The sequence below is a fragment of the Ambystoma mexicanum genome, chromosome 5p (genome assembly GCF_040938575.1).
Source record: "Ambystoma mexicanum isolate Mex_15411 chromosome 5p, UKY_AmexF1_1, whole genome shotgun sequence".
Classification (NCBI taxonomy): domain Eukaryota; kingdom Metazoa; phylum Chordata; class Amphibia; order Caudata; family Ambystomatidae; genus Ambystoma; species Ambystoma mexicanum.
The window spans coordinates 1,310,861,582-1,310,889,404 of NC_090930.1; the positions used below are offsets into that span (position 1 = coordinate 1,310,861,582).

A 27,823-nucleotide genomic window follows, 5' to 3' on the forward strand; every position below is an offset into this window, starting at 1 on the left:
ATCACAGACAGCACCACTGACATGTTCTATCTGAACAAGCAGGGAGACACAGACAGACAGACGCACGCACAGACGCACGCACAGACGCACGCACAGACGCACGCACAGACGCACGCACAGACGCACGCACAGACGCACGCACAGACGCACGCACAGACGCACGCACAGACGCACGCACAGACGCACGCACAGACGCACGCACGCACAGACGCACTAACTCTGTCCAAGCTATCCCAAAAAATACAGAAGTTGGCACTGTTGGGCAAGATTGGATGCAGTAACTCTGTGGGAGACTACACCAACCTTGTCCTCTTGGTAATGGGTAACCCACCTATTGGTACATGTCTGTACTACACAAGTTGGTAGAGTGACTGAGCAGCCAGACTTATCTCAAGATGGGTAAATGTGAGCTGTAGGGAGATAACACTGAGAGTCACAATGACAAGTATACAAATAACACTTACACTCAAGGTTTTCTAGTAAAATAATTGTCAGTTTTAAATATGCCTTTAAAAATGGCAATATGCAACAGTAAAAATACACTTCCTCAGATTTAAGATACGCAAGTAGATACCCTTTTGGGATGCCCCACACACACTTCCTACACCCTGAGGTGACTTCAATTATTAGGACAATGTTTTGCATTGATATATCACTTTTTGTACTTAATGCAATACTGATGTTGTGGAAAAGGTTAGGGAAGGAAAAGGTTAATAGATTCTCAGAACATGGGAATAATTTTCAATCTCCTGATGAATTCTAGATTAGATCTTTTCCCAGCAATACAAGTTAGAATTATGTACCACCTATGAGGCACAGTTAGAACCAAAGTCAATGGGTCAGAAGAGTCTGTAGGGAGCCAGGACTGACAGTCAATTTGAACACTGTCTATGGAGCTGAGGCATTTCTTTAGATGGCACAAAAGTCTTGCACAAGACTTGCTCAGTCGTGGGGACAAGAGGGCGGACTCCTGCACTGCAGTTTGAAGGTCGTTGGCGCCTACGGGCTCTTTCCAATTCAGCAGCAGTTTGCGGTTTCAGCTACCGGTCAATAGCACCAAGTGGTTCTTGGACACTTGATGGGCTTCCCTTGCTTTGGGACGGTCCTCAGGATCTTCCTGGAGCTCCGGTCCGGCTGAAAGATGATGCACTCGATTCTGGGTTTCCTGAACCCTGGCACTCTGTTCAAGCAGCAGCAAAGAAGTACAGCCAGCAGGGAGAGGTTTTTCATCAAAGTTTGTCTCGTAGTTGGTCCCACCAACGCTAGGGAAGAAGTCGTCCGGTCCGTGCTTCTCTAGTCGATACGAAATTGGAGTTTCAGCACTGCAGCAGGGCTTCACCGGACAGTTCAACGGTCCAGGAGGGTGCAGCAAGCTTCTCTTCCAGTTTCCTTCGTTGGATGTTTAGTCTAGTGGTCGACTCTCTCTTCTATTCAAGAGACCTCAACTCTTATGCAGGTTTCTCCCATTCATGCACAGCAGTGTGGCTGTCCTGCAAGGACAGCCAGCCAATCGGCACTAGGTGCATTCAGGTAACCAAGGAGACTAAGGACAGGGAGTTTCGGGCACCTCCCTCGCTTCCTGACCTGCCAGACACTCTGGAGCCAGAGGCGGTTTCAGCACGGAAGTCTGCCAAAGACAAAACTAACAAAAGGGTTAAATCTGGCTTTCCGTGCAGAGTAAAACCCAAGAAAGACCTCATAAGCAAGAAATGCCAAAAAAAGACCGGGCCATTTTGAAAAAATCTGCACCCATGGGTACATTAATGCAGCTAAGGATTCAGCCTGCTGTAAAAACACACAATGGTAGGAAAATTAAACCACTACCACCAGCCATAAAAAGTCATGAGGGTAACATAAAAAATGTTACACAAGTAAGTAGGAAAAGGGGCTACTTAGTAATCCCCCCCAACCCCCTGTCAAGCACCCCATTACTTCCACATAAAATGGGGTGTGCTGGACCTACATAGGAAGAACAGTTAAGTAAAGTAAATTTCACTTTACTACTCTTGGGAACAGTAGTTCACCCAAGGGAAGGTAGTTAAACCTTAAGAGAAATTCAAAGGACTTCTCTGTGACACTGCACTGAAGACTGTGTGTCACAATACAAAAGTAGATGCCTATGGAGTTTGTGTTTCTTTGTTTTTGGAGTCTGACAGAGTCCAAATCAAAAATACATGTGTGAGAAACATTTCTCACTCACTCCAGGATTGTTAGGCAAGATTGTATGTAGTAACCCTGTGGGAGACACCAGCATTGTCCTCTTGGCAATAGGCAACCCAACATTACATTTGGTATAGGTTTGAACTACTCAAGTTGGAAGAGTGACTGAGCAGCCAGACCTATCTCAAGAGGAGTAGTTGTGAACTGTAGAGGTTAACAGAAGGTCTCGTATTCAAATAATTATTTATTAATTTGTTTGTTTTAAAACGAGCCTTCTTTAGAAAGGGGCGTCATGTAACAATAAAAATACACTTAAAAAATACACTCCCTCAGTTTCAGTAAGCCAGTAGATATCCTTTTTGGATGACACAAGCACTTCCTAAACCCTGAGGTGACTTCAGTTGCTAGGACACTGTGGACATTGATACATCACTTTAACACTTAATGCAATACTGAGGTTTGTGGAAAAAGGAATAGGTTAGGGAAGGAAATGTAGGTTAACAAGTTTCTCAACACGGGTGAGCACTTTCCAATCCCCCAATGCAATATAGGTTAACCCTTTCACAGCTATACAAATAACTTATGTATGACCTTTTGGAGGGACGGATCAAAACAAAGTCTGAGGCACTTCTTGAAGATAGCACAAAAGTCTTGCACAATGTTAGTTTTGTTGTAAAAATAAATCACTGTTGGGCCACAAGCTGGGAGGCTTGTGAAGAGCAAAGATGCAAGCAACTCTGCAAAAGGCAGCAAAGGCAAGTCTCCAGTGAGGGCAAGTAAGCTACACACAGCAAGAGGTAAGTACCCTCGTTACACATTACCTTGAGTCTGAAGAAAAGGTTCCAGCTTGCTTCTGTTCCTGTTGTAGTCCTGCATATCCTGTTGTTCCTGGGCCTCAGTCATGGGGACAAGAGGGATGACGTCTGGGGACTCCTGCACTATGGTTTGAAGGTCGGCGGCAGCAATGGGCATGCTCCAAATCAGCGGCACTTTGTGTTTTCAGCTACTCGCAAATAACACCACTGCGGTTCTTGGACACCTGGTGTACTTTCTTTGCTTCTGGGGTCCAGCACTCTGAGGTGGCTCAGGCTTTGTTAGTCCGGCTTCGAGGGAGTCCGGAGGATCTTCCTGGAGCTCGGGTGCAGATTAAAGGCGATGCACTCGTTCTGGTGTTCCTGTCCCCTGGCACTCGGTTCCTGCAGTAGCAAAGAAGTACAGCCAGCAGAGAAAAGGGTTCCAGGCAAGTTCGTCTTGGAGCTGATTGGTCCCACCAAGCCAAGGGAAGAAGTCGTCCTTTCCTGGCTTCTCTAGTCGCTTAGAAATTCAGAGCTTTAGCAATGGAGCAGGGCTTCACCGGGCAAACCAACGGTCCAGGAGGGTGCAGAAAGCTTCTCTTCCAGTTTCTTCTTCGGTTCCTTCGTCCAGTGGTCGACTCTGCCTTCCTTTCAAAAGACCAAGACCTCGCTGTTTGTTTCTCCCATTCATTCGCAGCCTAGCTTTCGCTCACGCAGCAGGGTGGCTGTCTTCTAAGGACAGCCAGCCAGTCACCTTTGGGTGCATTCCTGTAACCTAGGAGACTAAGCACAGGGAGTTTCGGGATCCTCCCTCGCTTCCTGCCCTGCCAGACACGCTGGAGCCAGAGGCGGGCTTCACAAGTGAATCCCGCCAAAGTCAAAACGAACAAAGGGCCAAACCTGGTTTGACGCGTGGAGTCAATATCTAGAAGGACCTTTCCACCAAGAAATGGCGAAAAAAGAGGACCAGGGCCATTTTGACAAAATGGGCACCCATGGGTACAATAGTGTAGCTGAGGATTCAGCCTGCGGTAAAAACGCACATTGGTAGGAAAAATAAACCACTGCCACCAGCCATTAATTGTAGAAAGGGCAATATAAAAAATGCTAAATGAGAAGGTAGACAAAGGGGATACTAAGTAACCCCTCCAGCACTCTATGTAAGATAGTGTGTGCTAGGTCGACATAGGGAAAAAGGTAAGTAAGGGCAATTTCACTTTACTACTCTTGGAAACGGTCATTTATCCAAGACAAGGTATTTAAACCTTTGAGAAATCCAAAGGACTTCTCTGTGAAACTGCACTCAGGGTGCTGTGTCACAATACAAAAGATGCCTATCGAGTTTGTCAGACTCGCAAACCAAAAGAAACCGAGTCCAAATCAGATAAAACACATGAGGGATTGGGAAAAAGGTCTCTCTCTCCAGGATAGAAAATTGAAAGTCCTAAAGTCCAGCAAAAGAGCTAAGGTAGAACAGAATTAACACAGAAATTAGAATTCTCCTGAACGGGCCCTCAAGCGTAACATCTCAACACGTTCCAGGGGAACTCAATTCTTTGGCAGACGCTCTTAGCAGACACCCTCTACAAAAAGAACACGAGTGGCAACTCGACAGATAACCGACAAAATATTGTCACTATGGGGTCAAACCCCCCCCCCCCCCCCCCCCCCCGCCACTAGACCTGTTCGCCACAAGGCTAAACGCACAATGCCCAGACTTCGAGTCCAGGTTTCCCCAGCCAGGGTCCAAGGGCAACGCCCTGTGGACGAACTGGTCAGGGAAATTTGCTTATGCTGCCCCCTCCGCCACCACGACACCGACACCACTCCTGAGCAGGATAGTACATAAGATGCACCAGGAACAAGTAACCCCGATCCTGATTGCGCCTATGTGGGCGAGACAGCCTTGGTTTCCATATCTGCTCAAGCTGGTGATTGGCGACCCAATCAAGCGCCCGTGCCCCTACAACAAGTTGACTCAACACAAAGGGGCATCCTCCACCCACAATCAATGAACTTGGTAGCTTGGCTCCTGAAGTCAGAGTTTGGCCACTTGAACCTTCCACAAAGGTGTATGGATATCCTCAAGGAGGCACGGAAACCCAACACCAGACACTGCTACTTTGATAAGTAGAAAATGTTCTATGGTGCACATCACAATCACTGACCCCTTTTTAATATGTTCTCCAGCTATCTTTCTACACTGCATGCTTTACTTACTATGCTCCAGCCTAGTATTTAATTCCCTAAAGGTGCATCTGGCGGCCCCATCGGCTTATGCCAGAACAAGGTGTCCTGGTGGAAAGTCCCTGTCAATGATGCATTCATGGAAGGGGTAATGTGGCTATCTGCCCCCTCCCCCCCCCATTTCCAACCGTCCCCCGGGTTGGGATCTCAATGTTGTGCTCTCCAAGCTCATGGAGCCACCCTTTGAGCCTATGCACAATGCCAGCCTAAAGCATCTTACCTCTAAAACTGCATTCCTGGTAGCTGTCACTTCCATAAGACAAGTCAGTGAGCTACAGGCTTTGTTAAATGTTAAAGGTATTTGTGTAGCGCACCGTCACCAACGGAGTTGGTCCGCAGGCGCTCAGGTGGATCTACAAACGAGAAGGCGGTGTGGGTTAGTAAGGTGGAGGGGGAGTAGGCTAGTGAGAGAGGTGGTGGTTCTGTTGGCAGCTTTAGTTCAGTATACACTGTGCGCTGAGCTTTGGTGCGAGTGTCGGATCGATTTAATTGAATTGATATTTTATTTCTATCATGCTCATACACAAGTGGTTCAGAGCGCGATAAGGCAAGGGAGGGGAACAAGGGAGAACAAAATAATAATCTTACTAAGCCCAGTGACTTTGAGAACGCGCAAGTGCATGGGAGAGGAGGGGAAAAGTGCAAGCAAGGGGGGAGAAGTGGAAAATGCAGAGCAAAAGGAGAACAGAATAAATAATTATAAATGAATAATAAATGCAACAAAAGTGGTAGTGCAGCCAGCAATTGGCAAGTGCTGAGTTTAAGGCAGCAGACCGGGTAGATCAGATAACTACAGGAAGGAAAAAGGGGGGGTGCTGTGTTGGTACAGATAGAGACCCCAGTGCAAGGCAGTGTTGAAGCGTGACAAGGTGAGCAGGAACCTTGGCCCGGAGGACAGAGGGTGGCCAGGTGCACGGTGCCAAGAGAGACCAGATCAGCAGGGGAGTCGGGGAGGGGGGGTGAAGGAAGAAGCAAAGAGGAAGGTCTTGAGGTGCTTCCGGAACCGGAGATGGTTCTCAAGTTTTAGAGTGGCAGGGAGGCTGTTCAAGAGGGAGGCCCCAGCCGAAGACTGAGATCTACCCCAGCCCGTTTCTATGAAAAACTGACCCTGACGGAGTTGGAGGTAGAGGAGCGAAGAGCTTGAGAGGGCCGGTATTTGCAGAGGGATGGCTGAAAGTATTTTGGACCCAGGCCCTAGAATGCCTTGTGGACAATGCAGAGGGTTTTGAATGTAATCCTTGCATCCACTGGGAGCCAATGGAGAGACTTTAGAGCTGGAGAGATACGTTCCCAGGGCTTGAGGCCAAGGACAAGTCTTGCAGTCCTGCTCTGGATTAGTTGCAGAGGGCGGTTAGTAGAGGCAGGTAGATTTAGAAAGAGGCTGTTAAAATAGTCCAACCTAGAGAGAACACGGGCTTGTGAGATCATGAGCTTCTGGGCGAAGGAGAGGAAAGGCAGAGTACTTCTGAGGCGGTGCATTAGGAAGTTTGACTTTTTAGAGACATCAGAGATGTGGGGGGGGGAGAAGGAAAGTGTGGAATCGAAGATGACCCTGAGGTTCTTAGCCTCGCAGGTGAGGGTAGGAGGGGGGGGCCAAGGGAGGCCGAGGGTGGCCAGAGAGTGAGGGGAAAGGATGGAGAAGTTGTGCCGACGAGGATCTCAGTCTTGCTGGCATTCAGACAAAGATCATTGGCAGAACACCAATCTTGAATGGCAGCAAGGCAATCGGAGATGAGAGAGGGAGAGGAGGTGGCCAAGGGAAGCCTGAAAATGAGTAGTGTCGTCAGCGTAGCACTGGAAATTTGAGCAGAAAATGGCATTGCAGTGGGTGAGAGTTGCCAGGTATTGGTTGAAAAGCCAGGGTGAGAGGTTAGACCCCTGGGGAACACCACAGGTAGAGAAGGAGATGGATGACCGAAAGGACCCCAGAATGACCTGGGAGGGTCGATCAGAGAGAAAAGAGGTCTGCCAGGCCAGAGACTGATCGGTAATAACCAGGTTATCACGGAGATGGTTGAGCAGGATGGTATGGTTGACCGTGTCAAAGGCAGAGGAGAGATTGAGTAGGATGAGTACAGAGGGAATGTTGGAGTCAAGGTTGGGGAGCAGATTGTCACGGATGTTCAGGAGAGCAGTTTCGGTGCTTCTGGCAGCTCTGAAGCCAGACTGGTTTTCATGGAGACAGCCAACAGAATCGGAATGAAGGTTAAGCTGGGAGATGGCCAGCTTTTCCAGGAGTTTGCCCAGAAAGCGAGTAATGGAGATGGGGCGATAGTTAGCTGAACAGGAAGGATCAGCTGTGGGTTTCTTGAGAAGAGGATGCAGAAGGGACTGCTTCAGAGGGGAGGGGAAAGATCCTGATGCAAAGGAGTGGTTTCCAAAATCAGCACGAGCCGGCGCGAGGGTGTCGATGTTGTCCTTGATGGTTTTAGGGGAACAGGGATGCACCTGTTTTGACAAGGCTTTCATATATTGGACTTGTCTAGCGACCTCATTGGGGGAGAAAAGAGGAAAGGACAAGAAGGGTGCTTGGGGGTGGCTGAAGGAGGGTCAGCAAGCACAGATGGAGAGGGGAGCAGAGGGGAAGGAGAGGAGACCGTGGACAGATGTCCTAGGATTTTGAGATCAGGTGAGAGGCAAGGGCATTGCAGAGAGCCTGGGAGGCAGCAGGAGGGGTAGAGACTGCAGCAGGGTTGGCCAGCCCCTTGCAGATTTTAGAGTTCGGCAGAGTTGTTGGATGACGCCGAGATACAGGCTTGAATGTGGACTCTCTTCTTGGTGAGGACAGAGTTGGTATTGCCTTTGGAGCTGATGTCTCGCCTTGTGTGCTGTTGGTGCGGCTTATGTGTGCGTTTGTTACAGTGTCCGGCTTGCTGTGGGAGAAGTGGTTGTGTAGGTTTTTGTATGAGTTGGGTATGAAGAATTTTTTAGCTTTTTTGGTTAGTGAGTTACATGTCTCGCAGCTGACCTTTGCAGTTTGGCTAAATGCCTAGGGTTAAGAATCCTGTATGGTGGGGCAGGGTCCCAGGTCTCACAATACACTAAGTTTCACCATACAATAGACCAGTGGTCGACTCTGCCTTCCAAGCCAAGCGACTCGCCTTTTATTCAGTTCACTCCCATTCATTTCAGCCTAGCTGTCACACACCGAGCAGGGTGGCTGTCCTTGCCGGACAGTCAGTCAGCCAATCACACCAGATTGCATTTGGGTCTCCTAGGAGACTAAGCCCAGGGAGTTTCGGGCACCTCCCTCACTTCCTGCCCACCCCAGAAACTCGGGCGCCAGAGGCGGTCTTCAGTCCTGAAGCCCGCCAAAGGCGAATGAACCAAGCGACCAAACCTGGTTCGGCGTGCAGAGCAAAACTCTAGAAGGACCTTTCCAAAAAGAAATGGCGAAAAAAGACCAGGACCTACGCCATCTTGAAAAACATGGCTCCCGCGATTTAACGCTACCGGCACTCGCGGTCGGGAAAAATCATGGTAGTTTGTTGTAAAACCACTGCCACAAGCCATTCTGAGAGGAAAAGGTCGCATTTGACTGCTACATGAGTATCTAAACACAGGGGATACTAAGTAACCCCTCCTGCACTCTATTGTAAGATGGGGTGTGCTGGGTCTAGGAATTTAAAGAGACTAGTAAAGTCAATTTCACTTTACTTACTCTGGGAAACAGTAGTTTATCCCAGAGAAGGTATTTAAACCTTGGGAAGGCCTGAAAAGGCTTCCCTGTGTCACTGCACTGAGGTTGCTGTGTCACACAAATGAAAAAATGATGCCTATGGAGTTGGTTAGATTCCATAACCAAAGAAAACACAAGAGTAAAACACACATCAAAATACATGAGTGCGAAAAAAGGTCAGACTCCCTCCAGGTAAAAAAATCAAGTCCTCAAAATCCAGCAAAGTTGTTGAGGGTCTCTAAGGTGAAGGGAATTACCACATTTATGAGAATTCTCCCTAACACTGGGATACTGCTCACATCTTCCTTTTAAGATGAGCCTTCCTGCTCTGCCACTCTACCAAGGTCCTGAGCTAGTAGAAACTGATACTAAGAGTAGGGGGGGGGGAATCCACAAACCAGTGTTAAAGCTTACTAGATTCTTACTATCAAGTAGGACATTAGTTAATAGCCCCTCACCCCTCTCTCCCCACTCAGTACAATCTAAGTGGCCTGGATAAATGTGTGTAGCATTGATTAACAAATTATGCAGTATTTTAAAACTTGTTTTTGTTTTTACTGTGTAACAAAGTAACCTGCATTTTTTAACAGGATAAACTTGAAGAATTTCAAAAGGAGAACATCAAAAAAAGTGAGTGTACGTTTCAAGGTTTTTTAGGAGTTTCTTTTTGTATCCTTGTTGACATTTGTATGTCATTTAATTCCAGAAATGAAACATGCCGTGACACAATTCACAAGCGTAGAGCCAGTAGTAAAGGTTGACAAAGGTATGTTTAATTTAATGTTTTGTAGCCTACAAAATGTCAAAACTTTTAATATAATTAACTACAAGTTTAAACACGTTTGTATATTGTGAAAATAATTTTAGAACTGCAAAGTCTTCTAAGGTTACGAGTTACACCACTGAAGGATAGCAATGCATATCTGGTAAAGAAGGTAGCATGCACTTCACAAAGTGTTGATGAGGCTTGCGCTCACTTTAATAGTTTTCACAGCCACGGTAAAGGCACCCTGGGTGCTCATTTCACTGAAATGACCACTGTGGTGTTTTTTCGCCCTTTTAGTATCCCTTGTCCTTTCTTGTGTCTTCTCCTGACATCCAGGGTGGGAAAATCCTTTTTGTGATTTTTATCTGCGACAGGAGGCCTACGGACTCCCCGCCCAGGGTCCAGGGTGTCTGTTAAGGCAGGAAACGAGGGAGGACTCTAAACCCCAGCAGCCCTTTGTCTTCCAGCCTGAGTGCAAAGATTCCCGTTCAAAGTGGGAGGCTGGCAGTCCTGAAAGGATTGCCAACCCCCCCCAAGTTTGAATGTTGCAAGGCTATTTGATTGGCTGGGTGCCTGCATAAAAGTCTGATCCTGGAAGCTGAAGTAGTAGTTGACCACTAGAACTAAAGAAGAATGTGACTAATTCACGACTGAGACAATTTCCAGCAATCGGAGAGCCTGCTGTGTAACCAGAGCCTGCTGCAGCCCTGCCTTCCCATCGACCTGGGGACACTGAAAATGATGACCCAGAGCTTAGTGAGACCCACTAGACTCAAGAAGACCTGCATTTTGAGCCATCCCACGTAGTGCTGAGACCTTGTGGGGCTGCAATACCCTAGGTCCTCGAGCCATTGTGCGGTGTACGGTCTTCCAAATTCTGAATCTCGCTGAAACTTTGTGGACATCCTGCTTGATCTCCAGAAGCATAATTCCAGTCCGAAACATCCCCTCAACAGGGCGCTGGACCTTGCAAATGAGAATCTGAACAGCGATACTCTGTCTTTTTCTGTGCTCCTGAAAAAGGTGGCAATTCCACACAAATCCAGCTGTGGGGAAAACCTTGCCTAGAGCCTTCCCTGTGATCCTTGCTGCAAAATTCCTTCCCGTCTTTCGTCTTCTTGACAAAGGAATCTATCGGCCAGGTTTTTGGCTGCAGATCCTGAAGTCTTCCTGCTGCAACACTTCTACTGTGCTGAGGTACTGTGTTGGCTGGGGTATTTTACCTACCTTAAGCCTTTGTGATGTCTGTATAGCTTTGGGGTGTTTTCTGTAATTGGGAGCCACTCATCCAGTTCACCCAGGCCCCTGCCAAATTCTCCTAGGGTGTCTTCTATGAAGTCCCTGGTCCCTCAACTAACTTTAAAGTGAAATACTTACTTGTTTGAACAGTTCCCTTCTGGATCTCTGACTTCGCCTGCAACTGAACCCTATCTCACCCTGCCTACAGCTGGCATCTAGACCACTAGGATCCCTCTACTGCCTCTGAGTGAACTCCTGCTATAGAATAAGGGAAGGACTGGATAAGAAAAGGGTTCCGTCTTGAAAAGAATAACTAGTGTGAAAAAGTTACTTACTTGTAAAGAAAGCTGATTGCTAACTGTTAGGTAAGATGTTCACAGAACTGATAAATCTTCCTGACCTGGGTCAACCCCAGAACTTTACTAGTGGGATATTTTTCCTTAATACCTCAGTGAGTGGGAATCTTTTTCCACACTCACAGAATCTTTAACTCTTTTTCTGGGTGTCATTTTCTCGACTCTCCATAGTGTCTTTTTAAAGTTATCCTCTTTGACAACTTATTGGCAATAAGTCCCTGTTGTTGCTGGGTTTCCCTAGGGGCTCCCCTTTTAACTTTCTCTGGCTAATTTTGAGAGAACTACAGTTCCCAAGGGTAGAAAGGATCTTTGGATCCTTTATTTATTTTTTAAATGTTTTTATTAACCGTTTCTTATTTTATAACAGAACCAAGACATTTTCAATACATGTTACCATCACAGTATTCTCCAACAGTGTTATCTTGAAACATTCATGTTGTAAAAGGAAGAAGAAATGCGGAACATAGTCTGACTGGAGTCTTGCTATTCGGCCTCCCGTTTCACCCTCCCAACCTCCCCCCACCGCACCAACCACTCATGACAGACCATTAGGCTGAAAAAAAAAAACAGGCATAATGCTTGAATTAGCAATGAACTCCTACACATTGTCCTCGCGTCGAGCATTAATGATAGTGTCTCAGTTTCCTCACCACAGGTGACAACATCAAAACGCAATTCAAAACCTTGAGGGTAGACTAGCGAACGGCAGTGAGGGGCACTGCCCCTAGCTCCATTCGTTGGCTGTTATTTCGATTAGTACCAATTAGTCCATGGACTCCCAATACGCGGTGAAGTAATCTGGAAAGGGCAACCATATCGCATCAACGTTTCTTCGCAGTTCGTTGACAGCCGCCGTAAGGCTTTCCATTTCGTATATGGCGTGTGCCTTCAGTAACCATTCCCTCTTTGAGGGGAGAACTGCTGATTTCCATTTAACAGTTAGGCACCCTCTTGCTGCTAGTAAGAGATTGCGTGGCAAATACGTCAACGCTTCGTATGTTTCCTCGTCCTCTGAGTCCACCCCAAACAACACCAGAATGGCCGACATGTCCCTGTGAACACCATCCACTGCTCGGATCCAACCCAGCACCTCCCGCCAATACACCTGAACCTTGTCGCATTTCCACCATTGATGCCAGTAGTCGCAACATTCTTGGCATCCCCTCCAGCAGTAGGGAGATGTCCCGGGGAACATTTTAGACAGCCTAAGGGGAGTGTAATGCCACCTCATTAGTAGTCGAACATTGTGCATCTTGTACTGCATGGAAACAGACGATGACCACACCGCTCTATATATGCTCTTCCACAACTCTGGATTGGCTTCTATGGCTAAATCAGCCTCCCACTTTACTTCTGACTGTGGGCGCAGACTAAGACCCCTCGTAATGAGTGTTTTATACATTTTTGATACGAGGCCTCTTGATGCCCGGGGAGTACTCAAAATGTGTTCAAACCGTGTCAGGGAGCGCTTTAGGGAGTCACCCCATCTAGAGTCGCTCATGGCGCTTCTTCTCTGGAGGTAGAGCATGGGGGGGTACATCTACGCCCTGCAAGTCTGTCTTCAGCTCATCCCTGGTGGCAAACAGCTCATCTTTCCATAACTGTCCCACCCAGCTAAGACCTGCCTCGTACCATGGCTGAAATCGCTGGACAGAACACAAGTTTTTGATTGGTTGAGCCCAGATACAACTCAGGGGGAGGGCCAGGTGGTTACCCCCTGCATGGCCCGAGAGGGGCACCACAGACCACAGCACCTTAAGTATAGGGTGTTCCCTGATCCTTCGCGTCATTGCTTACAATGGGACCCACAACCACTCTGCCAGCGTGACTGGAGCGAAAATTACTACATTAAAATCGCCTCCACAAATCAACGTACCCTCCCTCCATGTTTCAAGAAAGTCAAGCAGGGGCTGAATAAAGCTCGATTGACCTTGGTTTGGAGCATAGGCGGCACACAGTGTGACAGTGCGCGTTCTTAATCTACCTTTGAGTGCAACAAATCTCCCATGCGTGTCCTTATGTGTGCGGTCAACCTGCAGTCCCAGAGATTTGCGTAACAGAATGCCCGCGCCACCCTTCTTTTGTGAGCCAGATGCCCAGATTGTGTCCCCTATGTCTCTACCATAGATTGTTCTCTCTTTGCCACTAATGTACTTTGATTCCTGGATGAAGAGGTCATCTAATTTGGACTGGGCGAACTGCCTTGCAAACATTGACCTCTTCTGCGGGGAGTTCAGATCCTTGACGTTAAGGGACCCAAAGACTATGCTGGTGTTCCTCCACCTTTGCCTGCAGAACGGAGACCGTTTCAGTAAGACTGTTTGCGGATGTCTGATTTGGTTGCGCTGTCGCTGTCATTACCCGGGATGTCTGAAGAACTCTGGACTTCCTCTATCTCCATGGGTGAATCCGTGCGACTAAACTTTCGCAGTGCGGCTAGGGTGCGTGGGTTCAGTTTTGGACGGAGTGGGGAGTCCAGGTTCGCTCTGCTGCTGTGTGGGTTAATGGACAGTGGGCCCGGGCCTCCTACATTCAGTGTCTTTAGGTCCGCAGGGTATCGTGAGGAGGGAGACCACCTCCTGCTTTGTGTGTTGCCTCTGCTGTCACACTAGCCCCAGTGGCTATTCTTGCCAAATATACCCCCCTCACTGCCCCGCAACGGCTCTGTTGCTAACCAATGGTCCAAGAGGCGGAGGACACCTGCCAGGCGGTGGAGCCGACTGCGTATTTGGCAGTTCGCCTGCACAGGCGGGCAGAAACAATCGGGACACGGGCTCCGTGGCTTGAGGGCCTGTAGCCAGCGGTGTGTGGCAGGCTCTGGATTGTGTGCCCCGTCGGGCAGCGAGGAATAGAGGGTTGGGAGCTAGGGCTGGAGCACGGACGACACTACACTACTTTCAGATGGTGGAAAGCAGTATTCACATCATGCGGCGGAGGAGGCCAGTGAGATGTGTTGCGCAGGTCGAATAGTTAGGTTCCAGTGCGGTTGGGACCGAGTGTCAAGAGATTCCCGCAGTGCCAGCCAGAGGAATGCGTGTGTTCAGAAAGAAACCCGCAGGACTGTAGTAACCTGGGCTTTTGAGGTGCACCCCCCACGGGTGATAAAGTAGTCAACCAGCGCGGGGCAACACTCGCTGGTTTGCAGTGCCCCTCTCTCCGAACCGGGACCCCTACGGCCCCGGACTCCCTGGGTGGGGAGCACAGTGTCAAGCTGACAGCCTCCAGAGAAGAAAAATTACCCCGGCACACCGGGGCCCCAGGATCCTCAGCGCGGACTGCTAGCAGGGAGGGGCACCGCCTCTCGATCTGTGGTCGCTCAATGCTATACGGAGCGCCCGCTCCCCTGACTGACTTGGAGGGCCGGGTCCCGACCGCTCTGCCTCCCTCGATGCTCCGCTCCGTCTCCTGCGGAGTCTCGGCGGTCGCGGAGCGGCTCCCTCCGCGTACCGCTGCAGCACTTCAAGGCAGTATCAATGGGGGCTCACCACGCGAGGCCCCAGGAGATCAACGACAGCTCTGCAGCGTGCAATGTCCCCGCCTGCGTACTGCCTCTTCTCACTGCGGCCACCGATCTCACCACTGCATCAGCAAGGAGGAAGCGGGCGCCGCCATTTTCCAACGCCGCACTTTCAGTCGGGTGCAGGGGGGCCGTCGGGCGCGGACAAATTCTCGCGTTTATCCTGCACCGTTTCAGGGGAGAGTGAGCTCGAAGCTGCTAGGGCGGTTCCTCCTTCAGTCGAGCACTTTTTTATGCTGGTGTCTCGTATGTAACGGACATTAATCTTGCAATCTTTCCGACCCGGAGAGGGAGATGCCGGTTCAGGCGTCCATTACGTCTGCGCCCCCTGGTGGTCTCCCCTCTTTGGATCCCTTTTACATTTTGTTAGGTGAAACCAACACACCCCACCTTATATGGAGTGCTGGGGAGATGCAATGTATGCCCTTTCACACTAAAACTGTAACAATTCTATTATAGGGACAAGCTTACCTTCAATGGCTGGTGTCCGTGATACCTTGTATTAATTTGGTGCACCTTTACTGCAGGCTGTTCACAGCTGCAGTAAAGGCACCGAAGGGTGCTCATTTTACCAAAATAGTCCCAGTCTTCTTTTATCGCCATTTTAGTGTTTGCCGTTTCTTGTTCCTTTCCCTGACATCCAGGGCGGGAATTCCTTTGTGTGATTTTTATCTTCGGCAGGAGTCCCCTGGACTCCCCACCCAGGCTACAGTCTGTCTGTGAGGGCAGGAAGCTAGGGAGGAGTCCAAAACTCCCTAGCCCTTGTCTTCCAACTTGCTTGAATGGGGACAAACCCCAGTGACAGGGGGGGGGCTGGCTGTCCTGATTGGACAACCAGACCACCCTTCTTGTAAAATGCGGGGAGAGAATGCAGAGATTGTGTTGTAGTTCCTGATAAATACTGCGAACCTGGAAACGGAAGAAAAGTTGACCTCTGTAACCGAAACCGAAGAGGAGGATGGAGAAGCGGCTCAAACGATTTCCAGCGACCGGTGAGCCTGCTGTGTAACCGGAGCCTGCTGTAGCCCTTCCTTCCAATCGATCTGGGGGACTCTGAAAACAGCCCTGACCTAGAGCCTGGTGAGACCCACTAGACTCAAGAAGACCTGCATTTTTTAGCCATCCCACGCGTTTCTGTAACCTTGCGTTGCTGCAATACCCTGGGACCTCGAGCCATCGTGCGGTGCACAGTCTTCAGAATTCTGAATCTCGTTAAACTTTGGGCATCCTGGTGGATCTCCAGAGACACGAATCGAGTCCGAAAAGTCCCCTCAACAGTGTGCTGGACCTTTGTAACGATGAGAATTCAACCGCGATTTTCTGCATTCTTCTGTGCGCCTGGAAAAGGCGCCAGAACCGCATTCAGCCGCAAGGCAAACCTTGCCTAGAGCCTTCATTGATCCCTGCTGCAAAGTTCCCTCTGAGGTCTTGTTTTCAGTCACCACGACAAGGAATCCACTGACCAGGTATTTGGCTGCAGACCCTGAAGTCATCCTGCTGCTAAATCTTCAATGCTGAGGTACTGTTGGCTTGGGTATGTACTTACCTTGAGTCTCTTAGGATTTTTGTGTACCTATGGGGGGCTTTTCTGTGATGGGGAGGCCTCTCATCCAGTGCACCCAGTCCCAGTGCTAGAATCCTGCTAGGGTGTCTTCTGTCTTCTCAGAAGTAAAGTACTCGCCTGTTTGGCCAGTCTTCCTAAGGAACTCTGACTTTTGCTACTAAAGAACTTATTCTGCCACTGAGAACACTCCTGCTCCAAGAATAAGGGAAAGACTTTTAAGGTATTGGGACTTTTGCCTAGAAAAGAAAATAAGTGTTTAAAAGTAACTTGCTTGTAAAGAGTTGGTAACTTTAACTCTAAGAGCGAACAGTTACTAAAGTTCTTACTTACCTTGGATGTGTGATGCACTATTCGTAAAAGTATGGTTAACATCTTTTCTTCTTTAGAAACTGTTTTGTCAGTCTAATAGAAAGTAGATGTGAAGGTATATTGGTCTCCTGAGATTAGATTGTGCCTCTTCCCAAAGGTAAAGTAATGGTTTCACCAGATTATTCCTGCAGCGTAATTGTACGAGTGTGCTCCAACTGTTGGTATCACCAGATTAGTCCTTTGAGGATAATTATGAGTGTCCCCCAACTGGGTCTTGCTTCCCCTTACTTACTGTTAGCCTGTCCAGAATAAGTCTGCATTAGATTGCTGCCTACCTAGAATAACAGTCATTCAGTATAGTGCAACATTGGGTTTTTGCTGTCCATGTGCTATCTAACTTGGATTATGTGGTTCTAACTGTCCTTGATAGGTCATACTTCCTTTATCCTTATAGCTGGGAAAGATCTAACCTGGACTGCTTGTGAGATATAAAAAGTATATGGGTTTTACTTACCTTGAGTTAGCTGTGTGCCCTCCCAAAAATAAGTTACCAGAGTTATTGCTTATCTCAAATCTGTGGTTCACTGATCTCAAAATCATCTGTACTTGAATATTACATCCTTAGGTTTTACTCATGTAGTATAACTGTGTTATCACAAAAGTAGTTATAGGTCTTTACTGTACCTGGAACAAGTGTTCCACTATTCACAAAGTATATTGGCCAGTTTACTGATTAAGCGATTTGTACTGAGAGTACAACTGGTAGGGTCTACTGCCCTTGCATCACTGAATGTAATTGTGAAAGTAACCATTGGTTTTTACTCCCCAAGAATAGGTGTGACCTATACTGAATGTGTATGAAAAGGTTTTGACTTCCCTAGAAATACTGTCGGGTGTTCCGAAAAGGTTTATACTTGGGTCTGTGCACCTTCAAATATAGTGTTGTGTTGTGATTTCATATAATGTGTTGGTGCTTATTTACCCCTAGATTTATCTGGGCCTACCTGTATTTAAATAAATCCTTTATTTTTACAATACAAAGTTTTTCAGGACTTCTTTATACCATTTGTATTACAATTTCATTTGTACTGATTCTACAGCCCTGTTTCCCTCTTAAAATGAGTCTGGCTGCTCTTTCTGCGCTACCATGTACTCAGGTGGTACAGCCTTATAGTAAGAGTGGAGTCTTGTACTGCCTCAGTTGAATGGTTTTACTAAGCCCTTAGTTGGACTTCAGAAAAACGGTCCTAACAGTAACTGTAACTCTGAGAGTGCACAGTTACAGAAGTTCCTACTTACCTTGAATGTGTGTTGCACTATTCTGAAAAGTATATATAGAAGGTTAAGTTACTCACCTGTGAATTGGTTGTGCCTCTTCGCCAAAAGTAATGATTTTGGTTACACTTTATTATTCCTGTTAAGATCATTGTATGAGTGTCCCCAATTGGGTCTTGCTTCCCCTGACTTGCTGTTAGCCTGTCCATAATAAGTCTGCCTAGGTCATGCTTGACCTTTAAGTTGCTGGTAGCTCCTTACAAAGTATATAGGTGTTACTTACCTTGAGTATAACTGTTCTCCGACATGGGGTCTGGCATGGATTCACATGCTCATGAATATTCCTGTTAGTCAGGCTGGGCATCTTCGGTAAAAGAAAAAACAGTTTGTTTAGTTTCTAAACTGCCTTTCTCCTATAAACCATTTACTGAGCTCTGGGCCATACTGCCTCCAGCCAATGACTGCCCTCTACCTAAGCCCCTCCTCAGCCATCCATCTTTAGATTTTTACCACCTGTTCAAGTGTTGAGTGCTTGCGTTTCACTCTTTGAGCTTTCTGCGTTTTTTCCGCGTTTTTTGGTAGGAAATCTGTTTTCGGTTCAATTGAGCCCGTGTGCTCCATCACTTATCCTTCTGATTATCAAGTGTTATTCTTGGAAGCCTTCCAGAAGATCTTCAGGGCTATACTGCTCCGGATCATGTCAGAGTAGAAGGACGTAGCTTCCCTCTTCAAGCTGTGCACCAGCTGCGGTTTGCGGAATGTTTTCAAGGACGACAATCATTCCAAGTGCCTGTATTGTCTACCATAAAGAAGACGATTGTGAGATCTGCCGTGGCTTCAAGTGCACAATGAGTAATCGACAAGTACGGTTGGCGGCGTGGCTCAAGACAAGGGCCTCTTCCCCAGGTGATTCACAGGGGCATGCCTCTACCGAATCCAGCAAACCTGAGCAGGCTTCTAAGTCCTTTTGAGGGTGCTTCATCCGTGGGGGCCCAAAACAAGGCCAAGCACTCCAAGTCCGCTTCCGTCGGGGTCGCCGCGCAAGCAGGTCTGGCGGCGGTGAGGGCGCATTCGTCTGTCAGCATTGAGCTCCAGCTCTTCGTCCAAGAGGAAGTCCGCTACCCCGGGGAAGCTGCGGGAGACACCGGCCGAAGGCCAAGCAGGGCAAGGTGTCCAAAATGCCCGTGAACGAGAAGGCCAAGCAGGACAAGGTGTCCAACCTGTCTGTGAAGGCCCAGGTGATCAAAGCCAGATCGTCATCCTCAATCTAGTTAGTGGTGACCTCCCTTTCGAAGGCAAAAGGGGCAGACCCATTCCAGGGTGCCCTGTTGGCGGTCAGAGTAGCTCTTCCTCCCAGGCGGGTGGATTCGTCCAAGCCACTAGAAAAGACTCTGGAGGATGCCGGACGTTAGCCCACGACCAACCCCTGAGAACCTGAACTCCAGGGTACAGACATTTCTTTGTCCGATGAGGAGGAGATACTTTGCTCCCACACCATCCACGGTGGTGACGACGATCGGAATGTCGGGAAGATGCCCACCAGAGGCGGTGTCGACGAGCACACCATCGACTGGGATGACGACATGGCCGCTGGGTCCAGCGACCCTGTCCCCCCGGTGCCTCCTAGAGAAATATTGCAGGATATCCACTTGACCCTCCACATGCTGGTGTCAGAGATTCAGAGGAAGTTGCCGACAGCGGCCCCACTGGTAACCCTGTTGACACCAGGGCAACCACCGGCGAAGAAGAGGAGACTACATCCTACACCTCCATTCCAACCGTCGCTGTCCTGGCCCCCCCCCCCCCCTCCCCCCAGGGGGTGACAACGGATGCAGACGACGCAGGAATGCAAGATCCTGAATCACCGCGGCCAAGAACTTCTCCTCCAGACAAAGTGGGATCCTTTGATTCAATGATAGCCCCTGGCGTCTGACCTTTTCCAGCTCACCCTGGAGGAGGGCTTCCTGTACCAATGCAGGGAGGTGAAGAGGAAGACTATCCTGTCGGTAAAGCTCCTGGATGACTTCTCAGATGAGGGGCTGGCGCTGCTGAGGAACTCCTCCTCAGCCCCAGCGAAGGGAGACGGGCTTGAAAAAAAGTACCGGGTGCCAGAGTCTGCACCAACAGTATCAACCGTCGCCGGAGAGAGTGGTCTCGGCAGCCACCAGGAAAGTCGTCAAGTTCGTCGTCTTTATCTGCACCTCATCTTTATAAGAAATGTCACCTTAGCGGTTTCAGTGGGAAAAGCCCCTCTGGTCTGCACAAAGTGTAATTCACACTGCATTAAGAAAGTCTTTAGTTTCTTACAATCACCACCAAACCTTTCTGGAGGTGCGAAGGCAGTGGAAACCAAGGAGATTCCTGGAATTAAATGTATACTTTTACTCTCTTCTAACTCTGGCGTCTGCCACCTTACGCTATGCTCCGGATACAAAAATGGTGGTTCCCGGTCTATTGCTTTACTAACTTTAGATGGACCTGGGACCTCACACCTATGTACCAAACGACTCAATTCCTCTATTTTAACTCCCAAAGTTAAGGTCTCACTTCTAGCCACCATTAAATCCTCCTTAATCTCCATCAACATTTTCCCTAACGCACCCAAACCCGACTCTGGTTCCATCCTCACTCAGGCAGGATTAAGTACGTGGGCCTTTCATTCTGTCAGGTCAAGCTTGAAACTTCCTGCAGGAGTGATGCTGGCCCTCCAGACCCCCCACGTCTGCCTGCCCAACAGTCTGAGTACCAAGCTGGCAAACCCAAGGGGAAAAGGGTAATTGGAGAAAATAAAAAACGCAGCTCTTTTCTTGCACCTTATGCCACCTTCTCCTTCTTGAACTCGGATGGATGGTTCTGTGCTGATCTAAAAGGTAATAACAAGTTACAATTTGCGCTATCTCTTACTCTAAATGAACTAAAACTGTTTTTGACACCCAATTCCTTAAAATACCTACTGCCTATGCTTCCTTGCTGATAGGCTACACTTTATATTGTCACTGTTTTTTCATGAAGGTCTGGGATTTCCTTTAACTTCTCTGTGATTTCTTCCATTAAACTAAAGGTAATCAATAGCTTTTACTGAGGAATAATCAGTCCTTTTCTGCACTTGAACTTTGGCAATTGACACCTTCCCAGTCTGCAGGAACTCAATTTCTTCAATTACAAAAATTGAGTTTGCTCATGACTGTGTGGCACACGCGGTCTCTTTTTGAAGTCTTTCAGTGTCTTTTATGAGGGAAACCGTGCGCCTACTTTCAGCTTTTTTGAATTGGAAACTTGAAATTCCAAACGAAACGTGTGTACTACGCACGGAAACTAAACTTGCCTTGCGTACTATGTGTTCCTTCAGATCTGAAGAAGTGCTTTTCACACTGGCGCGCGTAGAACTTTTTCTGCGTTAATTTCTGAGAAAAGATGAACACCGGGTAAACTATTTAGCTGTCTCTCGCCGCGTAACTGGAACAGCTGTTGAACAGCTGATGTGAATTGCGGCGCAGTTGTACTACGACGTGCTCGCGGCACGCATGCAATGTCATAACGTTCTTTACTCTATGAAGTCCTTTGTGGTACGCGTATGACGCGAACGAAGGCACACTTAGTTAATAATATTAAGATCACATTGATTGATATTTTATCTCTATCGCGCTCGTACACTAAGTGTTTCAGAGCGCAGCAACGGAGGGGACAGGGGAGAACAAAACAACAATGTTACTAGGCCCAGTGACTGAGAACGCGCAAGTGCATGGGAGAGGAGAAGTGGAAAGTGCGGAGCAAAGGATAGACCGATAAATAATAATGGAAAAATAAATAATAAAGGCAACAAACCATGGTAGTGCAGCCAGCAAGTGCTGGGTTTAAGGCAGCAGGCAGGGTAGGTCTGATAAGTGCAGGAAGAAAAAAGGGGGAGGGGGGACTGTATGGGTACAGATACAGACCCCAGTGCAAGGGGTTGCCTGGAGGCAGTGCAGGAGGGTGGCAGGGTGAGCAGGTTCCTGGGCCCCGCGGACAGAGGGTGGCCAGGTGCACGGTGCCAGAAGAGAACAGATCAGCAGGGGAGAGGGTGGGCGAAGGCAGAAGCAAAGAGGAAGGTCTTGAGGTGTTTGCAGAACCGATGATTGTTATCCTCAAGTTTTAGAGTGGCAGGGAGGCTGTTCCAGAGGGAGGCACTAGCCGAAGACAGAGATCTACCCCCAGCTTGTTTCTTTGACAAATGACTGACCCTGAGGGAGGTAGAGGTAGAGGAGCGAAGAGCTCGGGAGGGGAGTTATTTGCGGAGGGATAGCTGAAGGTATTTTGGACCCAGGGCCCAGAAGGCCTTGTGTACAACGCAGAGGGTTTTGAATTTAATCCTTGCATCCACTGGGAGCCAATGGAGAGATTTCAGAGCTGGAGAGATACGATCCCAGGGCTTGAGGCCAAGGACAAGTCTCGCAGTTCTGTTCTGGATTAGTTGCAGTGGGCGGAGGGTAAAGGCAGGTAAGTTTAGAAAGAGGCTGTTATAATAGTCCAACCTAGAGAGAATCAGTGCTTGGCAGACAGTGAGCTTCTGGGGGGGAAGGAGAGGAAGGGTAGAGGACCTCGGAGGAGGTGCAGTAGGAAGTTTGTGTTTTTTTTTTGTTATTTTTTTTTTTAGACATCATAGATGTGGGCGGAGAAGGAGAGTGTGGAATAAAAGATGACCCCGAGATTCTTAGCCTTGTAGGTGGGTGTAAGAGGTGGGCCAACGGAGGCCAGCCAGAGAGTGAGGGGAAAGGATGGAGAAGGTGTGCCGATGAGGAGGATCTCAGTCTTGCTGGCGTTCAGACAAAAATCATTGGCGGAACACCAATCTTGAATGGCAGTAAGGCAGTCGGAGATGAGAGAGGGAGAGGAGGTGGCAGAGGGCAGCCTGAAAATGAGTTGTGTTGTCCACATAACATTGGAAACTTGAGCAGAAAATGGCAATGCAGCGGGCGAGAGTTGTCGGGTATTGGTTGAAAAGCCAGGGGGAGAGGTTAGACCCCTGGGGAACACCACAGGTAGAGAGGGAGATGGATGATAGGAAGGACCCCAGTATGACCTAGGAGGGTCGATCAGAGAGGAAAGAGGTTGGCCAGGCCAGAGTCTGATCAGTGATACCCAGGTTATCACGGAGATGGTTGAGCAGGATGGTATGGTTGACCGTGTCCAAGGCAGAAGAGAGATCGAGTAGGGTGAGGACAGAGGGAATGCTAGAGTCACGGTTGGAGAGCAGGTCTTCACGGATGTTCAGGAGAGCAGTTTCCATGCTTCTGGCAGCTCTGAAGCCAGACTGTTGGTAGTGGAGACAACCAACAGAATCAGAATGAAGGTTAAGCTGGGAGATGGCCAGCTTTTCAAGGAGTTTGCCCAGAAAGAGAGTAATGGAAATTGGGCGATAGTTGGCAGGACAAGAAGGATCAGCTGTGGGTTTCTTCAGACAAGGATACACAAGGGAGTGTTTTAGAGGGGAGGAGAAGGATCCTGAGGCAAAGGAGTGGTTGCAGAAATCGACAAGGGCCGAAGCGAGGGTGTCAATGTGATCCTTGATGGTTTTGGAGGAACAGGGATGGTCCTGTTTTGACGAGGCTTTCATAGATCGGACTTGTCTAGCAACCTCCTTGTTGGAGAAAAAAGGAAAGGCTGAGAAGGAGGGTGGGGGGGGTGGCTGAGGGAGGTTCAACGAGGAGAGGAGAGGAGGGGATGGTGGACAGGATGTCCTGGGTTTTAGAAATAAAGTGAGAGGCAAGGGCAGTGCAAAGAGCCTGGGAGGCAACAGGATTAACTAAGGATTAGTACTCCTCGCGCTACCGACGCAGACCTCTGTCAGTTAGTGAAAGTTAACGCGATCCGGACACAAAGGTTACTTTCTCTGCGTGCATAGCATCGCCAGCAAACTGCTACTGCTTTTAACTTTTAAACATCAATTTATTTACAGTCCGGAACGTGCCCCATGCAATTCACTTTAGAAAAGAGTTCAAAAGAAAACCTTTTTCATTTACTTCAGACTTTTAACATCATATTCTATAACCTGCATGGATTGCACTTAGCCTGCTTTATCTGTTTCAAATTCTTCAGTAAACATCTGCTTCAGTAGCTGCTGTAATCTTCTTGACACATCATCTGGCTGGATGGTATTCTTGGTGTTCTTGGGGAGGTGTAGTAGTTACCTATTTAACTTATTTTACGGGACTATGGAAACTGTGACCTGCCCCTTAGGAAACTAGAATGAAAGGCAGTTTAGAACTCCTAGTGGAATTCCAAACTACCTCATGTTAGGGAGAATTCTCATAAATGTGCTAATTCCCTCTACCTTAGAGCCCTCCAGCTCTTTTGCTAGACTTTGGGGCTTTGAACTGTTTAATTCTGTTTGTTTTCTGTGTTTATTTCTTTTGGTTATTGCATTTTAGACAACTCCATAGGCATCATCTTTTTTGTGTGTCACACAGCCCTCTCAGTGCAGTGACACAGGGATGTCTTTTAGACTTTCAAAAATTTAAATACCTTCTCTGGGATAAACCACTGTTTCCCAAAGAATGTAAGGTTACATTGACTTGACTAGTCTTTTAAATTCCTAGACCCAGCACACAGCTTCTTCCTATAGAGTGCTGGAGGGGTTACCTAGTATCCCCTGTATCTAGAAACTCGTGTAGCAGTCAAATGCCACCCTTTCCTATCGAAATGGCTGGTGGCAGTGGTTTTACAACGAACTACCATGATTTTTCCCCGACCGCGAACACCGGCAGCTAAAAATCGCGGGAGCCATGTTTTTCAAGATGGTGCCTTAAGCGCCTATATTTAAACAGGTCCCGGTCTTCTTTTTTCGCCGTTTATTTTTGGAAAGGTCCTCCTAGAGTTTTTCTCTGCGCGCCAAACTAGGTTTGGTCCATTTGGACTGGAGACCGCCTATTGCGCCTGAGTGTCTGGGGTGGGCAGGAAGTGAGGGAGGTGCCCGAAACTCCCTGTGCTGGGTGAGTGACAGCTAGGCTGGAATGAAAGGGAGAAAACTGTTTAAAAGGTGAGTCTCTTGGCTTGGAAGGCAAAGTCGACCACTGGAACGAAAGAACTGAAGACGAGCTGGAAGAGGACGGCTGCTGCAACTCCTGGACTTTTGGTTTGCCCGGTGAAGCCCTGCTGCACGTCCGAATTGCCAAGTTCATCTCGACGGAGAAGCCCCTTCAAGGACAACTTCTTCCTTTGAGTTGGTGGGACCAATCAACTCGTAGGCTACCTGGATGCCATTCTCGGAGCAGGTTGGGTTTAATCAGGGGAAAGGACACCAGCTTGTATGCTTGACTACAGCTACTCAAACCGAAGATCTTCCATTTGCCAGCTTGTTTGACCAGTCCCTGTGCAGTGCAGGAGTCTCCTGACGTCCTCCCTCTTGTCCCCACGACTGAGGCTCAGGAACAGTGAGTTCTGCTGGAACTGCCAGGAACCAACGTCTTCAGGTGCGTCTTTTCTTCATATTAAGGTACTGTGCCTACCCGATTGAGAATACTTACTTCTCGCTTTAAAAGTTTGTGAAACTTTCCCAACTTGCAGGCCTAATTAGCTTGTGACCCAACATATGATTCTTTTTTCGTACAAACTACTTCTGAGAACTTTGGCAATGACTTTACCGTTTACTACAAGAACTGCTCTTTCCTATCCAAGACACTAGACCATTGACTTTGGGCTAGGCCTATTGAACTGAATCGAGTCCTCTAGTGAACTGAAACTATTTGCACTGCCTAAGAAAGTATTTGATCTTTTTTAATAACTTGTGCCTTTGTACTCCTATTTAAAGTGACTGAAATGCCATTTTGTTCCTATTTCAGGGGACCCTAATCTACTCAGAAAAGTATTGGTTTGGTACTGAAGTGTTTGTGTATGATATTAAGTTGCCTCCTTCTAGTGAATGTTTTCTAAATGACTGTGTAATAAATTAAGTGTGTTACCAGTAAACCTTGAGTGTAAGTGTCTACTTGAACCACTGTGATTGTAAGACCACTGTGTAACATCTTTTACTGCTCGCATTCCCTCTTGAGATAAGCCAGGCTGCTGAGCTCGCTACCAAAAAACTGTGTAGTACAGACTAATACTAAAGGTTGGTTTTGCTTACACCTGTAGTCCTAATTTTATGTGGTGTTCCCAGAGGGTACTGCATGCAATTCTGCATAACACCTCACAACCAGGTTCCTCCAATCACTGCTGCAGAGCTGAACCTCCATCTTTCCCTGGGGGAACAAAGGCTTCCTGAAGGCCATGTTAAGGAAACATTTCATAATCCCAATCAATAACCTCCAGCATTTAAATCCACTTTCATACTCATCCTACTGGTCACACTTCCATACTCTAACTAGATCATGCTACTGGTCACCCCTCCTGTAACTACAATTAAAGTGTTTGTCGTGTACATTTAAATGAAAACCTAAATGGGTCTTTAAGGTGTGTACCACTATATGGAAGCCTGACAGTGGGTAGGGAATTGTGCAACAAAGGCATTTTTAAAATGCTTTTGTTGTACATCTCTCCTTCCCCCACTCGCCAAAATCAGTTCAACAGACAAGCGCGCGCGCACGCACACACACTCTCACACACACTCTCACACACACTCTCACACTCTCACACACTCACACACTCGCACCCATCACTCACACTCGCACCCATCACTCGCACTCGCACCCATCACTCGCACTCATCACTCGCACCCATCACTCGCACTCGCACCCATCACTCGCACTCGCACCCATCACTCGCACTCGCACCCATCACTCGCACTCGCACCCATCACTCGCACTCGCACCCATCACTCGCACTCGCACCCATCACTCGCACTCGCACCCATCACTCGCACTCGCACCCATCACTCGCACTCGCACCCATCACTCGCACTCGCACCCATCACTCGCACTCGCACCCATCACTCGCACTCGCACCCATCACTCGCACTCGCACCCATCACTCGCACTCGCACCCATCACTCGCACTCGCACCCATCACTCGCACTCGCACCCATCACTCGCACTCGCACCCATCACTCGCACTCGCACCCATCACTCGCACTCGCACCCATCACTCGCACTCGCACCCATCACTCGCACTCGCACCCATCACTCGCACTCGCACCCATCACTCGCACTCGCACCCATCACTCGCACTCGCACCCATCACTCGCACTCGCACCCATCACTCGCACTCGCACCCATCACTCGCACTCGCACCCATCACTCGCACTCGCACCCATCACTCGCACTCGCACCCATCACTCGCACTCGCACCCATCACTCGCACTCGCACCCATCACTCGCACTCGCACCCATCACTCGCACTCGCACCCTTCACTCGCACTCGCACCCATCACTCGCACTCGCACCCATCACTCGCACTCGCACCCATCACTCGCACTCGCACCCATCACTCGCACTCGCACCCTTCACTCGCACTCGCACCCTTCACTCGCACTCGCACCCTTCACTCGCACTCGCACCCATCACTCGCACTCGCACCCATCACTCGCACTCGCACCCATCCACATTTAAGTAAAAAATAAAGTAACATAAACTTACCTTCTGCAGGGGCCTGCGCTTGGGTGCTGAAACGCCCCACTACAGGTTGCTCTGTCCGTATGGGCGAGGAGGTGCCCAAGCTCCCTTTTGCACATACAGACATGCAGTGCCCCAGCCAGCATTTCCAATAAATTATGCAAGGCTGGTGAAGCAAAACGCCCCCACCCTTGCTTGGCTCAGTGAGCATGTGCGGCTGGGGAACTAAACTGAAATGTCAAAGGGAAACGGTGCTTCTCTTTGAAGTTCAGCCAGCCCTGGAGCACTCCCTCAGCTGGAAAAAGCAGCTGAGGGAGTGCTCAGTGTTTCACTGGGCTGGCTCCTCGGCTCCTCCATAATGGAGGGGGCCACTGGGTGGACGCCCCTTCGCCC

General features: G+C 48.5%; 1 protein-coding gene across 1 annotated transcript in view; it reads left to right on the forward strand.

The window, feature by feature from the left end:
• The window catches only part of ICE1 (interactor of little elongation complex ELL subunit 1), a 740,954-nt gene that overhangs the window by 152,457 nt on the left and 560,674 nt on the right, over window positions 1-27,823 (forward strand). The window contains exons 9-10 of the mRNA XM_069613713.1: window positions 9,471-9,510; window positions 9,587-9,646. Of these exons, the coding sequence (XP_069469814.1) occupies window positions 9,471-9,510; window positions 9,587-9,646 (100 nt within the window). The remainder of the gene's footprint in view (window positions 1-9,470; window positions 9,511-9,586; window positions 9,647-27,823) is intronic.